Genomic DNA, 18481 nt, shown 5'->3' with positions numbered 1-18481 from the left:
TTGAGAATACTTATAGGATTTGAGATTATGTCAAAACCCTACAGGTGGATTTTAATTAATCCGACACATTCAAATAAGTTAAGCGGTAAGATCAAGGAAATATTTAAAGATGTCAATTAAATATTATATGTCAGTGGCATATTTAATTGACGGATATCTGTAACTTAAAGTGAGGAATTTTATGAACAAGTATAACGAAAGGCTCAGATTTAATTTGAGATAAAACGGGGAGTGCAACTATAATATTTTAGTGGAATATATTATAATTATGTCCATGGGTTTGAGCTGATAATTAAATGCATAGGAAGCCCATGTTTTATTTTTCCTAGTTGGTTCCCACTGTAGCCCAGAAGCCCAAAACGGATCGGAATTAGGAGAGGGAGAGGCTTAGAGGCCGGCCCACCTAGGGAGAAAACCCTAGGTGTGGCCGAACCCTATAAATACACACATAGTTTGTGTTTTGTTAACACAAGTTTTTGAGACACCAGTTGGCCTCTCTACTCTCTAATTGTTTCCACTAGTTTTGGTTTGTGTTCTTCAGGTTCTTGGAGAAAAGAGACAACCATCTCAATCCAAGTTTGGGAATTGGTGCATACGGTGGAAGATCCGTCGGTTTGAGCTTAGTATCAAACTCGCTGACTCCATCCTTCGTTCCTGATTATTAGAGATCAAATCAGAGAGATCTCAAGGTATATAATCTTATTGCAATTAATTGATATATGGTTTGAGCTATGGTGATTAGTATTTGATAAGAAATTTTTGAAACTTGTCTAGCTATCGTTTATGTCTATGAGGTCCTTATACGCTTCCGCGAGTTGCATGTTTCCAACAGTTCTAACATGGTACCAAATAGGTAAATATTACCAAATCGAAGTGGGATCATGAAGTGAAGACCTATCTTCATTTTCCCCAGCGGTTGAAGCCTAATGTGCCCTTGCCCACAACAAAGAGAGTGCACTGGAAGTTGAGAAGAGCATGACTTCATTCTCTCTGCAAACCAACATAAAGCCTCACAAAACTGACTCTTGTATGCAAGATGTCCTGTTACCACATAAGAAGAAAACACATTTTTATACTTAACAAACTATTACCTTATCAAAAAAAATATTAACATGATTAGGATAAGCAGCAAAGTATTTGTTTGTTAAGGATAAGTTAACTATCCCTTAAATTTGTGGTCTTGACAGCTTTGGAAAAAACTATGCATATTTTTTGAACTAGTTCATAAGCAATGTCCTGCTAGAGAGACGAAGGATATAAGGTCTACAATTAATGAAAAAAAAGAAGATGTTGAAAGTTGTCAAGTTTTGATCCGATCATAGCTTCAAGTTTTGATCTGATCATAGCACACACGATACATATCATTTAGGGACTTCACAACATATTCTTCTTCCTCTTCCGCATGGGTTTCCTCGTATTAAATTTTCATACCCGAAGCGCAGTGAAGCAACCATTATTATCATGTGGAAAGGAATACATATTTAAATGCAAATGACAACTTGGTGGTCTTCTACACATCCCTGAGTTTTTTTGTCAGATTTTCTCAGCGAACAACTTGTTTCAAAACATAACTGAGGATCTCAGGTACAGTGACAATTAATACATGATGAGCTTATCCAAATTTAAACAATTCCAATGAAGATCAAAAGGAATCACAATAATAGCCACGTCATCACAATCCACCATACCTAACCACCCAAAGATGAGGGAAAAGAACTCAAACATAGATAGTGGAAAGAAATCTCTTTGATTAGAACTAACAGCTTTCCAACTAAAACTACAATATCTATACTATAAGATGAAAATATTTACAGAGAATAAAGCATGTAGAATAATAGTTGATCCATACAGAAACCTATTAATTCAAAGAGAAACAGCCAACAAACATTTCATTGTCATTCCATTCTCACATATATTTTGCATACCAAAAATAATATTATAATTATATTTATTGGAATATATTTTTAAAAATAATATAATTTTATATTTTAAAATCTAAAAATATATATAATAAGATTTTAAAAATATTATAATATAAATGGTTTATCATATTATATTTTAAAATCTGTAAAACATATATAATAATATTTTAAAATATTATATAATATAAATGTTTTAATCATATAATATTTTAAAATTTATGAGAGATAAGGGTATTTCAGTTAAAAAATAATTCATTCCTATTACATTCCAACAAATATTTTGCATACCAAACATTGTAATCCGTCAACACTATCATATCATTCCTTGATGCAATCAAGCATGTCATTGTAATCATCATTCCCATTATCATTCCAATTCCCATTATCATTCTCATTGCCATTACCATCCTCATTCCCTACACCAACCAAACGTAACCTTAGTCGTCTGTTCATTTTGTCTTAGTCGCTAGGAAATTATTAATAAGAGCTAGTTTTTAGGGGTGCTGGGGCTTTGCTGTAGAATTTCTACAGCAGAGCCCACTGTAAAATCAATATGAGTGTCTAAACATTTTTCTTTTATTTTTAAAAATTTTTATTTGTATTTTGATCGACTTTACGAATCTAATGACATATTTTTTTGTTTGAAACAAAGAAAAAATCAAATTCAACATAAAAAATGTATATAATGTTTTCGATTTATATCCAATGGTTCAAGATTGTCATGCATTTTTTATGGTTAATTTGATTTTTGCTTCAAACCAAAAATATACCGTTGGATTCGTAACACTGATCATAATATCAATATAATTTTTCAGTTTTTTTTTTTAGAAATTTTAAGTTCCCTTATGTAACTACAATGGGGCTGCTGTAAAAAAAGTACAACAGCCCCCTATCATCCGTGTTTTTAGGTGGTTCCGCAACTGCTGCTGCACTAAGCCAGTAACTAGTGTTTTTAGGTGGTTCCGCAACTGCTGCTGCACTAAGCCAGTAACTAGTTTGTTTTTGATTTTTTGCTTTCATCCGTTGATTTTCAAACTATCAAGCCCACGTAGGGGCAGACGAAGCCCACACACCTCCTAAGCCAGTAACTAGTGTTTTTAGGTGGTTCCGCAACTGCTGCTGCACTAAGCCAGTAACTAGTTTGTTTTTGATTTTTTGCTTTCATCCGTTGATTTTCAAACTATCAAGCCCACGTAGGGCCCACGTAGGGGCAGACGAAGCCCACACACCTCCTTATAAATATTCGGAGGAGGTGAGACTAGAACCCATGACCTCAGTCAGGGACATGCAAAGTCATTGCCACTCAACCAATGGCTCATTTGCGGTGTGTTTGCTTATTTAAAGGCATATTATTCTATGAATGAATATTAGTGCACATAACAACTTCTTCCATATTTTATTTATCCCAGAACTTAGACCTTAACAAGGTGTGACCAAGTTCCATGGTGGATAGACGAAACAACATCTTAATTCAAAGCATAATTTGTGTAACAAACTGCTCTAAATTTTTCCAAGAAGACCCTCCTTCAACAAGATTATTCTGAGCCTGTTCCTTCAGCTTCAAAGCATTTGTTCTTATATCATCACTACCAATCAATTCATCCAACTTCTTCTTTATTTCATGCCTAGTGATAATTCCATTGTCATCATAATCCAGTCCCAAACCAACCTTCCAACCATCACATACACAGCTCCTGTTGTAAAACTGATCTGAGAGATAAGGCCAACAAAGCAGAGGAACTCCCATACTAATACCCTCAATAGTTGAATTCCAACCACAATGAGTAAAGAAACAGAGAACAGAAGGGTGAGCCAGCACCTTCTCTTGAGGAGCCCATTCAATAATCTTTCCGAGATTACCTACTTTTTCAATGAACATCTCAGGATATTTGGGAGAGACCCCATCTGTAGCGTCTGCCCGGACAACCCATAAAAATGGTCGACCGGAAAGTTCGAGGCCAAGCGCTAGCTCCTGAAACTGCTGCTGACTGAAGATTGATGTGCTGCCAAAGGAAACGTAGATGACTGAGTTTGGAGATTGTGTATCTAGCCAGCTCAAGCAAGTTAAGTCTTGAGGCCAAAAGTTCCCCGTCGGTCGCCCATTACCAAGCAATGGACCAATAGTTAATATATTTGGGATCAAACATTCGACTGAGGGATCGAGCTCGTTAAACCAGTTGCAGAGAATCCAGTTGGAAGTTCTCATATTCTGGTCGATAGAAAGTGTACATTGAAAAACAATTTCTTCCATGGACTTGTATTCAGGACACTTCCATATGAACTCAGCATCGCTTAGTGGTGGCAGGGTTGGTGACAGCTGAATCTTCTCATTCTTTGTTGCAGTACCTACCAAATGTTATACATCAAATTAATTCAAGTTCTAAACATAAATTAGTCTACATACACAATCTTTTCTCACCTTTCGTGTTGATGATGCCGGCTTCAATGAGCTTTGGAAGCTGTAGTATCATGGTCAAGACTCCTGGTGATGAAGTGAAAAATGTAGCTTTCTTTATTCTCATCTTATCAGCGACTTCTAATGCGCTTACCATAACTGGATCTGCTATGACACATGTAACTTTTGCATCACCATCAGATTGACTGACCTTGTTGATCAAATCTTCCATATGACCAGGCAAGATTCTGAAGAAACTTTCGGATAGTTTATTGACATCTCCTCTATTGTCCTCAGGTCCGAGTCCATCTGGGACAGCGACTATCCCTATAGGATGCACTTCCTCACCTGGCCGTGGCAGAGTGAGCTCAGTAATCATCCTTTTATGTATGAATTCAGTGATCATAAGAGTGACATTGATACCAAGATCAGTAAGTTTGTGTGACAGCTTCATGAAGGGCGCAACATGGCCTTGTGAAGGGAATGGCAGAAGCAGTACATGGGCATTGGTGCTGCTGGAGCTGTTAGATCTTGAAGGAGTCCTAAATCTGCACTCCATTGAATCTGTCTTAGTACAATCTTTTGTGAACTGGGTGTAAATTTTTTTTTCTTAACAAGAAAAGTTAGAGAGATGATATAGAGAAGCAGCTGTACGTGTATCTATACATGCATACATATATATACAGAGAGGAAGCTCTAAATAAGTGCTCTCTCTATTTGACTTCCAGACTCTTCACATTTTGTTAGGAGTCCACATGGACTCCTAAAATTTCTCTATTCCTTTTACAAGTCTTAAGAGACTTTAAAAGCAAATAATTCAAAACTTCTAAGAAATTAACAACAAAATAAAAAGTAACAATTGTAACAATTACTATAGTTACACAATAGTTATGAAATTTAAATTGTAATAAATGTTTGCTAAATAAAAATATATTTCATTCATTATATTTAATCAATGGTTATGGAATTTGATAAGACAACAACTAAATAATTTAATAATAATTTATACACATTTACCAATATTACATAGGTGAAATATATAATACATGACATATCATATAAAAAAAAAATTTCATTTAATCTAATGGCATACTTAACTAATGATAATTTATATAATTATTGTGATATCGAAATATAAATATGCGTTTTATAAAATTTTAAAAGGTATATATTTATAATCACATTTTAAAAAAATAGATTAATAGTTTTGATATAAACACTATTAACACTTAACTTTTATGTAAAATGGAGTCAATATTGGCCTCCCTAACCAAGAGAGATATAATGAAGAGTCATAATTTTTGGTCAATTAAATGCGAAAAAATGACAATGAAATGTGATTAAAATAATAAAAAAAACAAAGAAAAAGGAAAAAAGACAATAAAGGAATGTAGAAGAGCATTAACAGAAATGCTAACAATAACAAATCGTAAGAAAATCTTTGTTGATTTACTATGCACTGAAATACATATATATAAAGAGGAAGCTCTAAATAAAATTTGTTAGGAGTCCACGTGGACTCCTAAAATTTCTCTAATATTCCTTTTACAAGTCTTAAGAGACTTTGAAAGCAAATAATTCAAAACTTCTAAGAAATTAATAACAAAATAAAAAGTAACAATTGTAACAATTACTATATTTACACAATAGTTATGAAATTTAAATTGTAATCAATGTTTGCTAAATAAAAATATATTTCATTCATTATATTTAATCAATGGTTATGGAATTTGATAAGACAACAACTAAATAATTTAATAATAATTTATACACATTTACCAATATTACATAGGTGAAATATATAATACATGACATATCATATAAAAAATATTTTTTTTTCATTTAATCTAATGACATATTTAACTAATGATAATTTATATAATTATTGTGATATCGAAATATAAATATGCGTTTTATAAAATTTTAAAAGGTATATATTTATAATCTCATTTTAAAAAAATAGATTAATAGTTTTGGTATAAACACTATTAACACTTAACTTTTATGTAAAATGGAATCAATATTGACCTCCTTTGACAATGAAATGTGATTAAAAAAATCAAAAACACGAAGAAAAAGGAAAAGAAAAAAGGACAATAAAAGAATGTAGAAGAGCATTAACAGAAATGCTAACTATAACAAAGCGTAAGAAAATCTTGGTTGATTTACTATGCACTGAACAAAGAAGTCGACATTGTAATGGTTCAGAAAAATACATTCGATGAAATATGGAGCTAAAATCAAAATGTACAAGATGCAACTTAGAACTAGAGTTGTATAAACTAAAAAAAAAAGTTGCTTGATCATTAAAATAAATGCATTTAAAATTCTAAATATCATGTGGTTTAAAAAATTAGTTTATTATCCAAAAACATATGTATTACAATAAAAAAATACCACATCAATTTTGATGAGCAATGTAAATTTTTTAATGAAATACAACATCTAAAAAAATATCAATCAAACAAAAAAAACACAAACCCGCGCATCGTGCGAGATTCCAACTAGTATAATAATAGAGTTCACGATCATACTAGGACAAGGAAGGACAACCCTAAAAGAAGAAAAGCAAAACACATAAAACGACACAGTATTAGTAGCAACAGGAAAAGACTAAACAGGACTGTTGGCGTTATTTTAAATTAAAATTAAGAAATAAAATATTTAATGTAATTAATTATATTACTTATTACCATATTTAGACTTCTCTAATGGTAACCTATGTAACCTATCTAATTGAATGGGAAACAATAAATCAATAAACACCAATTAATAAGAGGGAGCAAGTTAATCGATAAATGAGATGGGCTTGGATATGGATCCAACGTACACACGGGCGCAAGGGAGTGAGGAAAGAGGGGGAGGTAACTTATTGGACTGTTATAACTATTACAGCCCATAACTGCTCATCCTATTAACTCCAACCCAGCCTATATAAACCCCTCTACCCTAGCACTCTCAACACACACATCTCACAAGCTCTCTTCTTTCTAGAAAAAACTATCCCTAATATTCTCTGGACACAAAAAAGGGTGTTCTTGTGGGGCTACGAGCTAACCAATTGAGTGCTAGTCCGAGTTAGTTATATGACCGAGTCGAGCTGTTGTATCCCAGAGGAGTAGAGTTAAGAGAATCCTGGTGCACCTGTTCTTAACCAAGAATTGCAGAGGGCTCAAATCTCCTTGAAGAGAGCAAGATACCTGTGCCTCAGTCAACTACGGTTGAGTGTACAATTATGTATTTTCCTATTATTTTTGTACTCTTACACCAACAATTTCAAGGAGATTTGAAAGATGGAACCTGCACAAGACGCCCACCGAGAATATTGGAGATCTCAACAAGTCATTCCATTTCAAGGGTGTCAACTTCAAGCGTTGGAAGGGGAAGGTGATGTTCTGCCTAAACCTTCTCAAGGTATCATATGTCCTCACCAAGAAAAATCTCAACAAACGGGTCTGTCGATGGGGGGAACGATGAAGATGTTGGTAAGCATCTTGAAAAATGTGATAAATATAATAAAGATGCTTACAATTATTGACAATATCTTCTCAATTGCCTAGCGGGTCAATTTTATGATTACTATGATGCTACTTACAAAACTGCTAAAAAGATTTGGAAGGCTTTGGAATTAAAGTATGATACCGAGGAAGCTGGAGCAAAGAAGTATGCCACTATCCGCTTCTTCTGGTATCAAAAGGTGGACAACAAATCCGTGGTGGAGCAAGCCCATGAATTCCAAATTCTAGCAGCCGAGGTACGATCCAAAGGCATATAGATGTGTGACAATCTCATCGTGACGGGGATTATTGACAAGCTACCTCCAACCTAAAAGGACAACCAAAAGAATCTATGCCAGGAGCTCACAACTTGTCTCCGAGTGGAGGAGGAGGCCAGGAGCCAAGATGCAAAGATGCTACAAGAAGACAACAAAGGCAACAACAATTCCATCACTACAAAGGTAAATTTAGTTTTTACAAATCCTAAATTTCCTAGAGATTACAAAAATAATAATTTGAAACCCAATAGAAAGCCTATGAAGTAACGAGCCAACCCACAAAGTAGGAGAAACCCGAGACCTCCTTCCCAAAATAAAAATGATGGATGTTTTGTCTGTGGCAAAGCTGGGCATATTGCTCGTTATTGCAGATTCCAGAAACGTATGCCTCTGCTCCACAAGCTAACGTGATCGAAGAGCCTTTAATGGCTATGATACAAATATTAACATGGTCCAAAGTGTGGAAGGATGGTGGGCAGACTCTGGTGCTAATAGGCACATCTGCTATGACAAGGATTGGTTCAAGAAACACACTCCTTTTGAGGAGAAAGGTCGATAATGCTTGGTGATTCTAGTAAGACCAAAGTACTTGGAAGTGGAGATGTTGATCTGAAGTTCACCTCTGGACATGTGCTTACCCTCAAAGTTGTGCTTTACACGCCATTAATGAGGAAGAATATGATATCGTGGTTCAAGCTCGACTAAGCTGGCTTCAAACAAACAATTGAGTCTGATCAATTTGTAATCACTAGGAAAGGTTTATTTGTTGGAAAATGATATGTTAGTGATGGAATGTTTAAGTTGAATGTTGATGATAATAATGTTAATGGAATTGATTTAGGGATATTGATGGCAATAAAGTAGTGTTGACTGTTATGTATATTAGCTGTGTAATTATATACAGTTATTAGGTAGATCATAGAGAATATATACCTTCCTTATGAGGCAGATTCCAGCCCTGTAAATCAGCTATTTATTAGGTTGATTATAGCCTTGTAAATTAGCTAATTGATTTCTAAGAATCATCATTGTAAAGTCATATATAATGAAAGACCCAAAGGAGAAAGGACAAGTTTTTCTTGTCACAAACTATTGTGTATTTTGGCATGGTATCAAAGCCTATGTCCTATGCATAGTTCTTGCCAAATTGCCTTCTGGTGTCCTGGGTTTTCTTCTTGTCTTGAGCAACTCTTGTGATTCCTCTTTTTTACCCTTTGGTCCTAATCCAAGTTCTAGATTTCTATGCTAATATTCCTTTGTTTTAAACCAACAAGTCTTAGTTAAGTGTCTCTCTCTGGTCTTTGGTTAGTTTGTGATTTCTTCTTGCTCAAAAATCTTGTCTTCTGAAAAGTCTGATTTTTTTGTGTTTGTTTTACTGTGAAAAATTACACTGCCTGGGAATTTCAATTTCAATTGTTTGTCAAGGGGAAAGAATTATGGGGTCATATTGATGGGAGTGATTCAGCTCCTAAAGACACAGACAAGTATGCAAAATGTGAAGTTCAAGATGTTAGGATCATGTCCTGGATCCTAGGTTCTGTTGATACTCATATTATTCTAAATTTGAGGCCTTATAAAACTGCTAAGGATATGTGGAATTACTTGAAAAGGGTCTATAATCAAGGCAACTCAGCTAGGAGGTTTCAATTGGAGCATGAGATGGCAAATTTCACACATGGAAGCCTTTCCATTGAGGAATTTTTTTTCTAGTTTTCAAAATCTCTGGACTGAGTATTCAGATATTGTGTATGCTAATGTTCCTATCGAAGCTCTTGCTGCTGTCCAAGTTGTGCATGAAACCAGTAAGCGAGATCAATTCTTAATGAAGCTGCGATATGATTTTGAAGTTACACGATCCAACTTGATGAACCGCAACCCTGTTCCTTCGTTGGATGATTGTTTTAGTGAGCTTCTTCGAGAGGAACAACACATCCTTACTCAAGCTACCATGGTCCAACAAACTAGTGCAAGTGCTCCTGTTGCGGTGGCTAATGTTGCACAAGGGAATAGTAAAGGAAGAGATATGAGCGTTGTCCAGTGCTATAGCTGTAAAGATTTTGGTCATATTGCAAAAAATTGTCCTCGAAAATTCTGTACTTATTGCAAGAAATCAGGCCATATCATCTCAGCTTGTCCTATCCGGCCTCCAAAGAGACAAGCGAGTGTTTTTCATGCCTCCGTTGGTGCCTCAAGTTCTACTGCCATGCTTTCTGCTCCACAGGTTGTTCTTACTGTTCAGCCCTCCCTCACTCCTGAAATGGTACAACAGATGATAGTTTCTGCTTTTTCTGCCTTAGGGCTCTCAGGTAACGAAATTTCACCTTCTAAGGCATGGTATTTTGACTCTGGAGCTTCTAATCACATTACCAACAATATCATTCATTTTGCCAATGTGAAAAACTATAGTGGAGACCTAAATATTCACACAGCTGATGGCAATTCTCTGCCTATCACAGCTGTTGGTGATGTTTCCTCCACCGTCACTGATGTGTTTGTGTCTCCTTCATTGTCTACCAATCTTATCTCTGTTGGTCAATTAGTTGAAAATAATTGTAATGTCCTTTTTTCTCGTGTCGATTGCGTTGTGCAGGATTGAGCATCTGGGAAGATGATCGCATAGGGGCCTAAAGTGGGACGACTCTTTCCTCTACACATCATTCCTATCACAGTTCCTAGGTTTCCTTCTTCTGTTGTTACTTGTAATGCTGTTAGTATTGACAATCAAGGGTGGCATAGACGTCTTGGCCACCCTAATCCTCATGTACTTGGTACCTTGATGAATTATTGTTTGATAGGTAATAAAGAATCTTTTTCTCTTGGAGATGTTACATTTGATTGTGCCACTTGCAAGCTTGGTAAAAGTCAAGTTTTGCCCTTTCCAACTCATACATCTCGGGCCCCCATTGTTTTGACATTATTCATAGTGATGTTTGGGGGATCTCTCCCATTGTCTCACATGCTCATTACAAATATTTACTTACATTCATCGATGATTATAGCCGCTTCACTTGGGTTACTTTCTTCGTTCTAAGGATGAAGTCTTTATTGTTTTTAAGACTTTTCTTGCTCTTCTTGAGACTCAATTCTCAGCCAATATCAAAGTCTTATGATCAAATTTTGAGAGAGAATACATGTCTACAAAGTTTCGAGAATTTTTCAAAGCAATGGGATTCTCTCTCAACATTCTTGTCCTTCCACTTGGCAACAAAATGGTGTTGCTAAGAGGAAGAACTAACATCTGCTTGATGTGGTAAGAACCTTGTTACTTGAATCCTTTGTTCCTCCTCAATTTTGGTGCGAAGCTCTTAACAATAATACAATTAGATCTATGGCAACTTATGTAGTGATCACATGAATCCTAGCATATGGCGTCTAGGTCTAGCCAGTCATGGTGTTAAATTGCAAGAAGCTATTCCCAATCCGAGCATGTCGTCTATTGCGAATTGCATCTGAACAATCAAACCTAGATGGTAGCTAAGCATCACAATTCAATCATCAATTAAGCGCAACAATCAACACTTGACATAACATAAAGAAATCAAAAATTGATCAAACCAATATCATTAAGCACAATCAAAGAGGCTACATCATCCCCTAGCAAAAGGTTTAGTTCCTCATGCTAGATTCACACAAGAAAGTAAAATTAATAGAATCCATGGAAATCTAGGAAAGAAAACACAAGAATGATGGAACCTGATTGTCGAAATCCCTTCTTCTTCTTTCTTTGTCGTCAACCTCCAAAGATCTCCTTTTTGATGTGTAATGAGGTATTTATATATGTTCGAATTTATGTAAAATCCGATCTCATTTCAATAAACAAAATGTCAATTCAACCTAAAAACACAAGCAAAAAGGTGTATTATAATATACGCATCATTGTGGAAAGAAAAAATAGAACTTTGATTGATTGAAAGAAAGCACAGATTTGGGAGAAAGATGAATCAAATATTATTGATAGTTTTCTTACTATTACACGGTCTCAAGGTCTCCTTTAAATACACCATATACAATCCCTAATTACTTGGAGAATCATCAATCACTACCTAACATTGGGGAGACTTAATTACAAGATTATACACTGCCTATAATTCAGATATTCCTATCATTATGGAGCTGATTATATACAAGGTCAACAGTTAACGCTCTCCCTCAAGTTGGAGCATGGATGTCATACATACCCAACTTGGACAAGAATCGATGAAAGACATGCCTATTCACAGCCTTCGTTAGAATGTCTGCTACCCGATTTTCTGTTCGAATATGCGGCACCTTTATCACTTCACTCTCGATCTTCTCCTTGATGAAGAATTGATCAACTTCTACATGTTTTGTTCTATCATGTTGAACTGGATTATGTGCAATATCCCGAGCAGCTTGATTATCACAAAACAACTGCATTGGTTGACCATTACTATAACCCAAATCTTGTAACAAAAACTGAATCCATAATAGTTCGCAAATTCCTAGTGCCATTCCACGGTATTCTGCCTCAGCACTAGACCTAGCAACTACATGTTGCTTGTTGCTCCTCCATGTGACTAGGTTGCCGCCAACAAATGTAAAATAATCAGACGTGGATCTTCTATCATCTATTGACCCTACCCAGTTAGCATCGGTATATCCCTCGACATTGAGATGATTATTTCTTGTGAACAAAATACCTTTTCCAGGACTCCCTTTTAAATACCTTAGTATTCTCATGACCGTGTTCATGTGCTGTTCTCCAGGATTGTGCATAAATTGACTCACCACTCCAAGCGCATGTGCCAAGTCAGGTCGTGTATGTGCCAAATACATTAACCTGCCTACTAACCGTTGATACCTCCTTTTATCCACGGGTATTTGGTTTGAACTCATCCCAAGTTTCAGTCCCTCCTCTAATGGTGTATCGGCTGGTTGACAAGCGGTCATCCCTGTTTCTTTCAATAAATCTAGGATATATTTTCTTTGGCACAGAAAGATCCCAGAATTATTCTTGGATACCTCAATCCCCAAAAAATATTTTAGGGAACCAAGGTTCTTCATCTCAAACTCTTTGAACAAATATTGCTGAAGTGCTACCCGTTCCCTTTCATTGTTTCCTGTGACTATCATATCGTCAACATACACGATAAGAATTGTTATTTTACCTTCTTTCTTCTTAATAAACAAAGTATGATCTGCATTACTTTGTTTGTAGCCAAAACGTCGCATTGCTTGAGTCAGTCTGCCAAACCATGCTCTGGGTGACTGTTTGAGCCTATAGAGTGATTTCTGCAATCTGCATACCTTCTTCTTATGCGTGCCAAGTAGACTATATCCTGGTGGAAGGTCCATATAAACTTCTTCTTGTAGCTCTCCATGTAAAAATGCGTTCTTTACATCAAATTGATGCAAAGACCAATCGAGGTTTGCTGCCAGGGATAATAGTACCCGAATAGTATTGATCTTCGCTACTGGCGCGAAAGTGTCTGAATAATCAATGCCATATTTTTGTGTATATCCTTTCGCTACTAGTCGCGCCTTGTATAGATCAATTGATCCATCTGCTAGATACTTTATAGTAAAAACACATCTGCATCCCACCGGCTTCTTTCCAGGTGGCAAGTCAACTATTCTCCATGTAGCATTCTTTTTTATTGAGCTCAACTCTTCATCCATTACTGCTCGCCATTTGGGATCAGCCATAGCTTCCTGCATACTGTTAGGAATCGATAGATGGGATAACTGACAAATGAATGACTTATTTGATTCCGACAACCGGTTAGTGGACACATAATTGCTCTTAGGATATCTTACAGTACATTTAGGATCAGGTTCATAGACAGGTTTTGGAATACCTCGGTTTACTCGTGGTGGGAGAGGTGAGAGTGGACGAATTTCCATTGCCGGAGACGATTGGTTATGTGGCATCAAACTTGGCGTAGAAACCATATCAGTACCTGTCTCATTTTTTCCATCCACTATCTGCTTAGTCACCTTATCCACGGCTGTTACCTGCTCTTCCACCACTTGCTCCATCATTGGCTGATTAGTTATGACAATCTGCTCAGTTGTGGGAGGCGAAACGGGTTGCTCATCTACAGAATGTTGTTCGGTCACCTTTTCACCACACTGAGCTAGCTTATCTATAATAGCTTCAATCACCTTTTCACCACCACCAGCTGCCACCTTCTCACCACCATTAGCTGCCACCTTCTCACCACTACCACTCACTTTTGCGTCCCCACCAACTGCCAACTTTTCACCAACACCAACTTCCAACTTTTCACCAACACCAGCTGCCACCTTTTCACCACCACCACTCACTTTTGCATCACCACCAACTGCCAACTCTTCATCACCATCATTTGGTATGACACTGTATTATAGGGACTAAATTTTGGCACTTTCAGCACATCGCTCCCCCTGAAATTCAGGCTTATCATAGTACATAGTCATTTCATGAAATTTGACATCCATAGTAACAAAAATTTTCTTTGTAGGTGGGTGATAGCAGCGGTACCCTTTTTGATGAATACCATACCCAACAAATATACATTGTAACGCTCGGGGTTCCAGTTTATCACGTTGATGCTTATGTAAATGTACATAAGCCACACAACCAAACACATGAGGAGGGAGATTGGATGCAGTAGGAGCAACAGTCAAGGTAGTTAAGGTGTGGTGAGGTGTTTGAAAATTGAGGATACTGGATGGTACTCGGTTAATCAAGTAGGTAGCTGATAGGAGAGCTTCGCTCCAGTATGAGACTGGGGTATGTGCTTCTAGTAGAGAAGCTCGGACAACATTTAAAAGGTGACGATTTTTTCGCTCGGCAATTCCGTTTTGCTGTGGAGTATTAGGGCAGGTGGTTTGATGAAGAATACCATGAGTATCCAAAAAGGATTTCAACGCGGCATTCACATATTCTCGACCATTATCACTTCGGAGGACTTTAATGGTACCACCATACTGAACAGTAACCATTTTATGAAATTTCTGGAACATAGAACACACATCACTTTTATGTTTCATAAGAGTAACCCATGTCATGCGTGTACAATCATCAATAAAAGTAACAAACCAACGAGCTCCGTTTAAAGTAGGAATTTTGGATGGGCCCCAAACATCAGAGTGAACCATCATAAAAGGAACTGAGCTTTTATTCTGACAAGGAGGAAATGGAACCCGATGGCTATGTGCCAATTCACAAACTTCACACTTAAAAGAAGAAACATCAACTTTTGAGAACAATTTAGGAAATAGTCTCCGCAATTAACCAAACGAAGCATGTCCTAAGCGACGATGCCATAACCAAATATCAGAAATATTTTTAGAATTTTGCTGAGAACCATCCATCATAAGGGCTCGAGTCAGGTGACCAGTGCTTTCCGATGTAAGGTCCAGGTAATATAGGTTCCCGCGCCTAGTGCCATAACCAATCGTTCTCCGGGTCTGGATATCCTTAAAAACACATGAGTTTGGCCCAAAAATAACAATACATTGCAAAGTAGCAGTTATTTGAGCAATAGCAAGGAGATTATAATCAAGAGATGGAACGACAAGTATAGTATCTAGATGAAGGTCATTTGTTAAATGGACAATATCTTCCCCAATTATGGGAACAATACTACCATCTGCAGTAGTCACGTCACTTTGTGAGGATATATGTAAAGTGTTAAGGAGATTGGAATCATAAGTCATATGGGCCGTAGCCCCAGAGTCAATTATCCATGCATTATTCAAAACAGAATGATTGGTTGATATGACCTTACCTTCATGACGTGCAGCTGTAGCTAATGCAGTAGCTTGGTCCGACACTATGTCCGGTTCCTCATGGGAGTCAGTAGAAGCTTTTGTTGCTGCAATAGATGCCCGTTGCTTGTTGTGTCGTGAATCCCTTGTCTTGTCCCATCCTTCCGGATAACCAATTAGCTCATAACACTTTTGTTTAGAGTGTCCTGGACGCCCACAATGAGCACATTTGTTACGTGAGAATCGATCACCAGTTGGCCGATTTCGTGAGGGATTATTTCGGGCAAGCATAGCCCCAATGTTCTCCCCCTCACCCTTCATGGCTTCCTTTCGATCAAACTCGCGTCTAACGTAAGTATAAGATGCCTGGAGATCAAGCGGAGGTTCCTTTCGAAGGATTTCACTACGAACTTGCTCAAACTCATCATCAAGGCCACCCAAGAAGATATAAACCCGTTGTCTCTCCTTGAAATCTTGATATATTTTGATATCCTGGGCACAACTCATAACCACCCTACTATGGTGGTCTAACTCTTGAAATATCTCAAACAACTCACCAAAATAAACAGAGATTTGTCTCCCGTTCTGACGTATACGGGCAGCTCTTTGGTTCAAAGTATAAACTCGTACCTCATTCTTGTCATCCACGAATGAAGTCTTCACAGCTTGCCATATGGCCGCTGCAGTCGGCAAGCGGACATGGCGCTTCATCAACTCAGGCTTCATGACAGAGAGAAGCCAACTTTTAACTCGTTGATCCTCAGAGAACCAATCATCATACTTTGGATCGTATTCGGAGGGAGCCGTAAGCGTACCTCGAAGATATCCCATTTTCTTTCTCCCTGCAATATGCATCTCAACAAGTGGTGCCCATAAATCATAGTTGTCTTCATTCAACACGACACCGATTTGGAAATTGGAATTGTCGGAGTTACTTCCTGGACCATTAGGTTGAACAACAACCAGAGGTGTAGCGGCAGGTTTGTAAGTCATCGTGAAGAACGAGGCTCCGATACCAAGTTGAAAGAAAGCACAGATTTGGGAGAAAGATGAATCAAATATTATTGATAGTTTTCTTACTATTACACGGTCTCAAGGTCTCCTTTAAATACACCATATACAATCCCTAATTACTTGGAGAATCATCAATCACTACCTGACATTGGGGAGACTTAATTACAAGATTATACACTGCCTATAATTCAGATATTCCTATCATTAAGGAGCTGATTATATACAAAGTCAACAGTTAACAGAATTGACTAATGCCATAATGATTAATGTTATTGCTCCTTCTAGTTCTTGGGGTGAAGTTATTTTAACTAGTGGTTATGTGTTGAATAGTGTCACATCCCGACCTTCGGAGCGTGAGGGAAAGAAGGAATAATACAATAGACACAACGATAATCAAACAGAAAATCGGACAACATCTCCCTATAAATTGGAGAATGTCTCACTCCAAATATAAAGAAATCTCAACATAACATAATATCCAAACAGAACCCAAACCAAAGCCCTCAGGTACACAATCATCTCCATACAATCCAACACAGGGGTCCCACCAGTCGGGGCGCCCTCTTGGTCCTCAATTGAAATCTAGGAATACATGCTTACAGTGCATAAATCATAAAATAAAACTAAACATGACACAAATAATGTGCAAAATATAAGTGAGTCAATAGTCCAGGCTAAAATTTTTAACACCGGCCCGTGCGTCTAAAGAGAATCACAAGGCTTTAAGAGACTCATGATTCTCTCCATACAACAGGTTCAGTCAACTCATTATCACCATGAAATCAGTTGATCATATTCAATTACCATTGACTCCAAGAATCACGCTCATTCCACTTATTTAGCATTGGAGGACTCACGATTAGTACGGGACAATTAAGTGTGTAATATATGAGATTAATTGTACATATCTTATATTGTTTCGTTTCTGTTAATAGACTTTAACAAAAGTCTAACTAATGTACATATCTATATATACGTCTGTAATACAAGAGAAATACAACTTGATCATTGCACCCATTCTTGTATCTCTATATCTCACCTTTCTTGTCTCTCATCCTTCTCTGTTTCTATTTCCTTTTAGCATCGAGGTTTCATGAGGAAAAGGGTGGTTTGGCCGTTTGGGAATTGGTTTTGCGGCGGTGCAGGTAGGTTATGGTGAGGGGGATGAGAATTATAGGCCAACCAGCAGTTTCAAGAAAGCTTGGGAGCCAGACACGCTTGCTGCCATGGATGAAGTAGAGACGCATTATTAAAGGACCTCCACAGTCACCTAGACATCGAAGGATACAGTTTAGGACTAGTAAGGACTTTTTCATGGTGTTAGTAGCAGTGTCGGTGTTGCGTTCCTTGTTCTCCACGACAGAAAACTAGTTGTGAAGATTGATCGGTGGCTTTGTTAGTGTTTTTGGTCTTTAGGGTGCATGTAATGAGGATAAAATCACTACCAGCCAAGAGTGGGGTCTTCATTGAGATCACGAAGACAAATTAGCATCACTCATCGAACATAATTTTGGTTTTGCCGGCTCACATACTAGTCAAAGACGTGTAGCTAGAACTAGAAATCAATATGAGTGAGATAACTGGTTGTATGTTATTTGGGTTTTGTCACGATGTCTGCCTTTCTTTGCAGGGCTTTGTCTTATTGACAGTTATTTCATT

General features: G+C 37.1%; 1 protein-coding gene across 1 annotated transcript; it reads right to left on the bottom strand.

The window, feature by feature from the left end:
* Positions 1-3393: 3393 nt before the first annotated feature.
* Positions 3394-4876, bottom strand: LOC120008683 (UDP-glycosyltransferase 83A1-like). Its single transcript, XM_038859067.1, has 2 exons — positions 4342-4876; positions 3394-4268 (listed from the first exon to the last, which is right to left on the bottom strand). Exons 1-2 carry the CDS (start codon positions 4874-4876, stop codon positions 3394-3396), a joined length of 1410 nt encoding a protein of 469 aa, XP_038714995.1.
* Positions 4877-18481: the final 13605 nt, after the last annotated feature.

The sequence above is a fragment of the Tripterygium wilfordii genome, chromosome 11, assembly GCF_013401445.1.
Source record: "Tripterygium wilfordii isolate XIE 37 chromosome 11, ASM1340144v1, whole genome shotgun sequence".
NCBI classification, from domain to species: domain Eukaryota; kingdom Viridiplantae; phylum Streptophyta; class Magnoliopsida; order Celastrales; family Celastraceae; genus Tripterygium; species Tripterygium wilfordii.
Note: the sequence above shows the minus strand (reverse complement) of the source record. Positions and strands in the feature narration are given on the sequence as shown.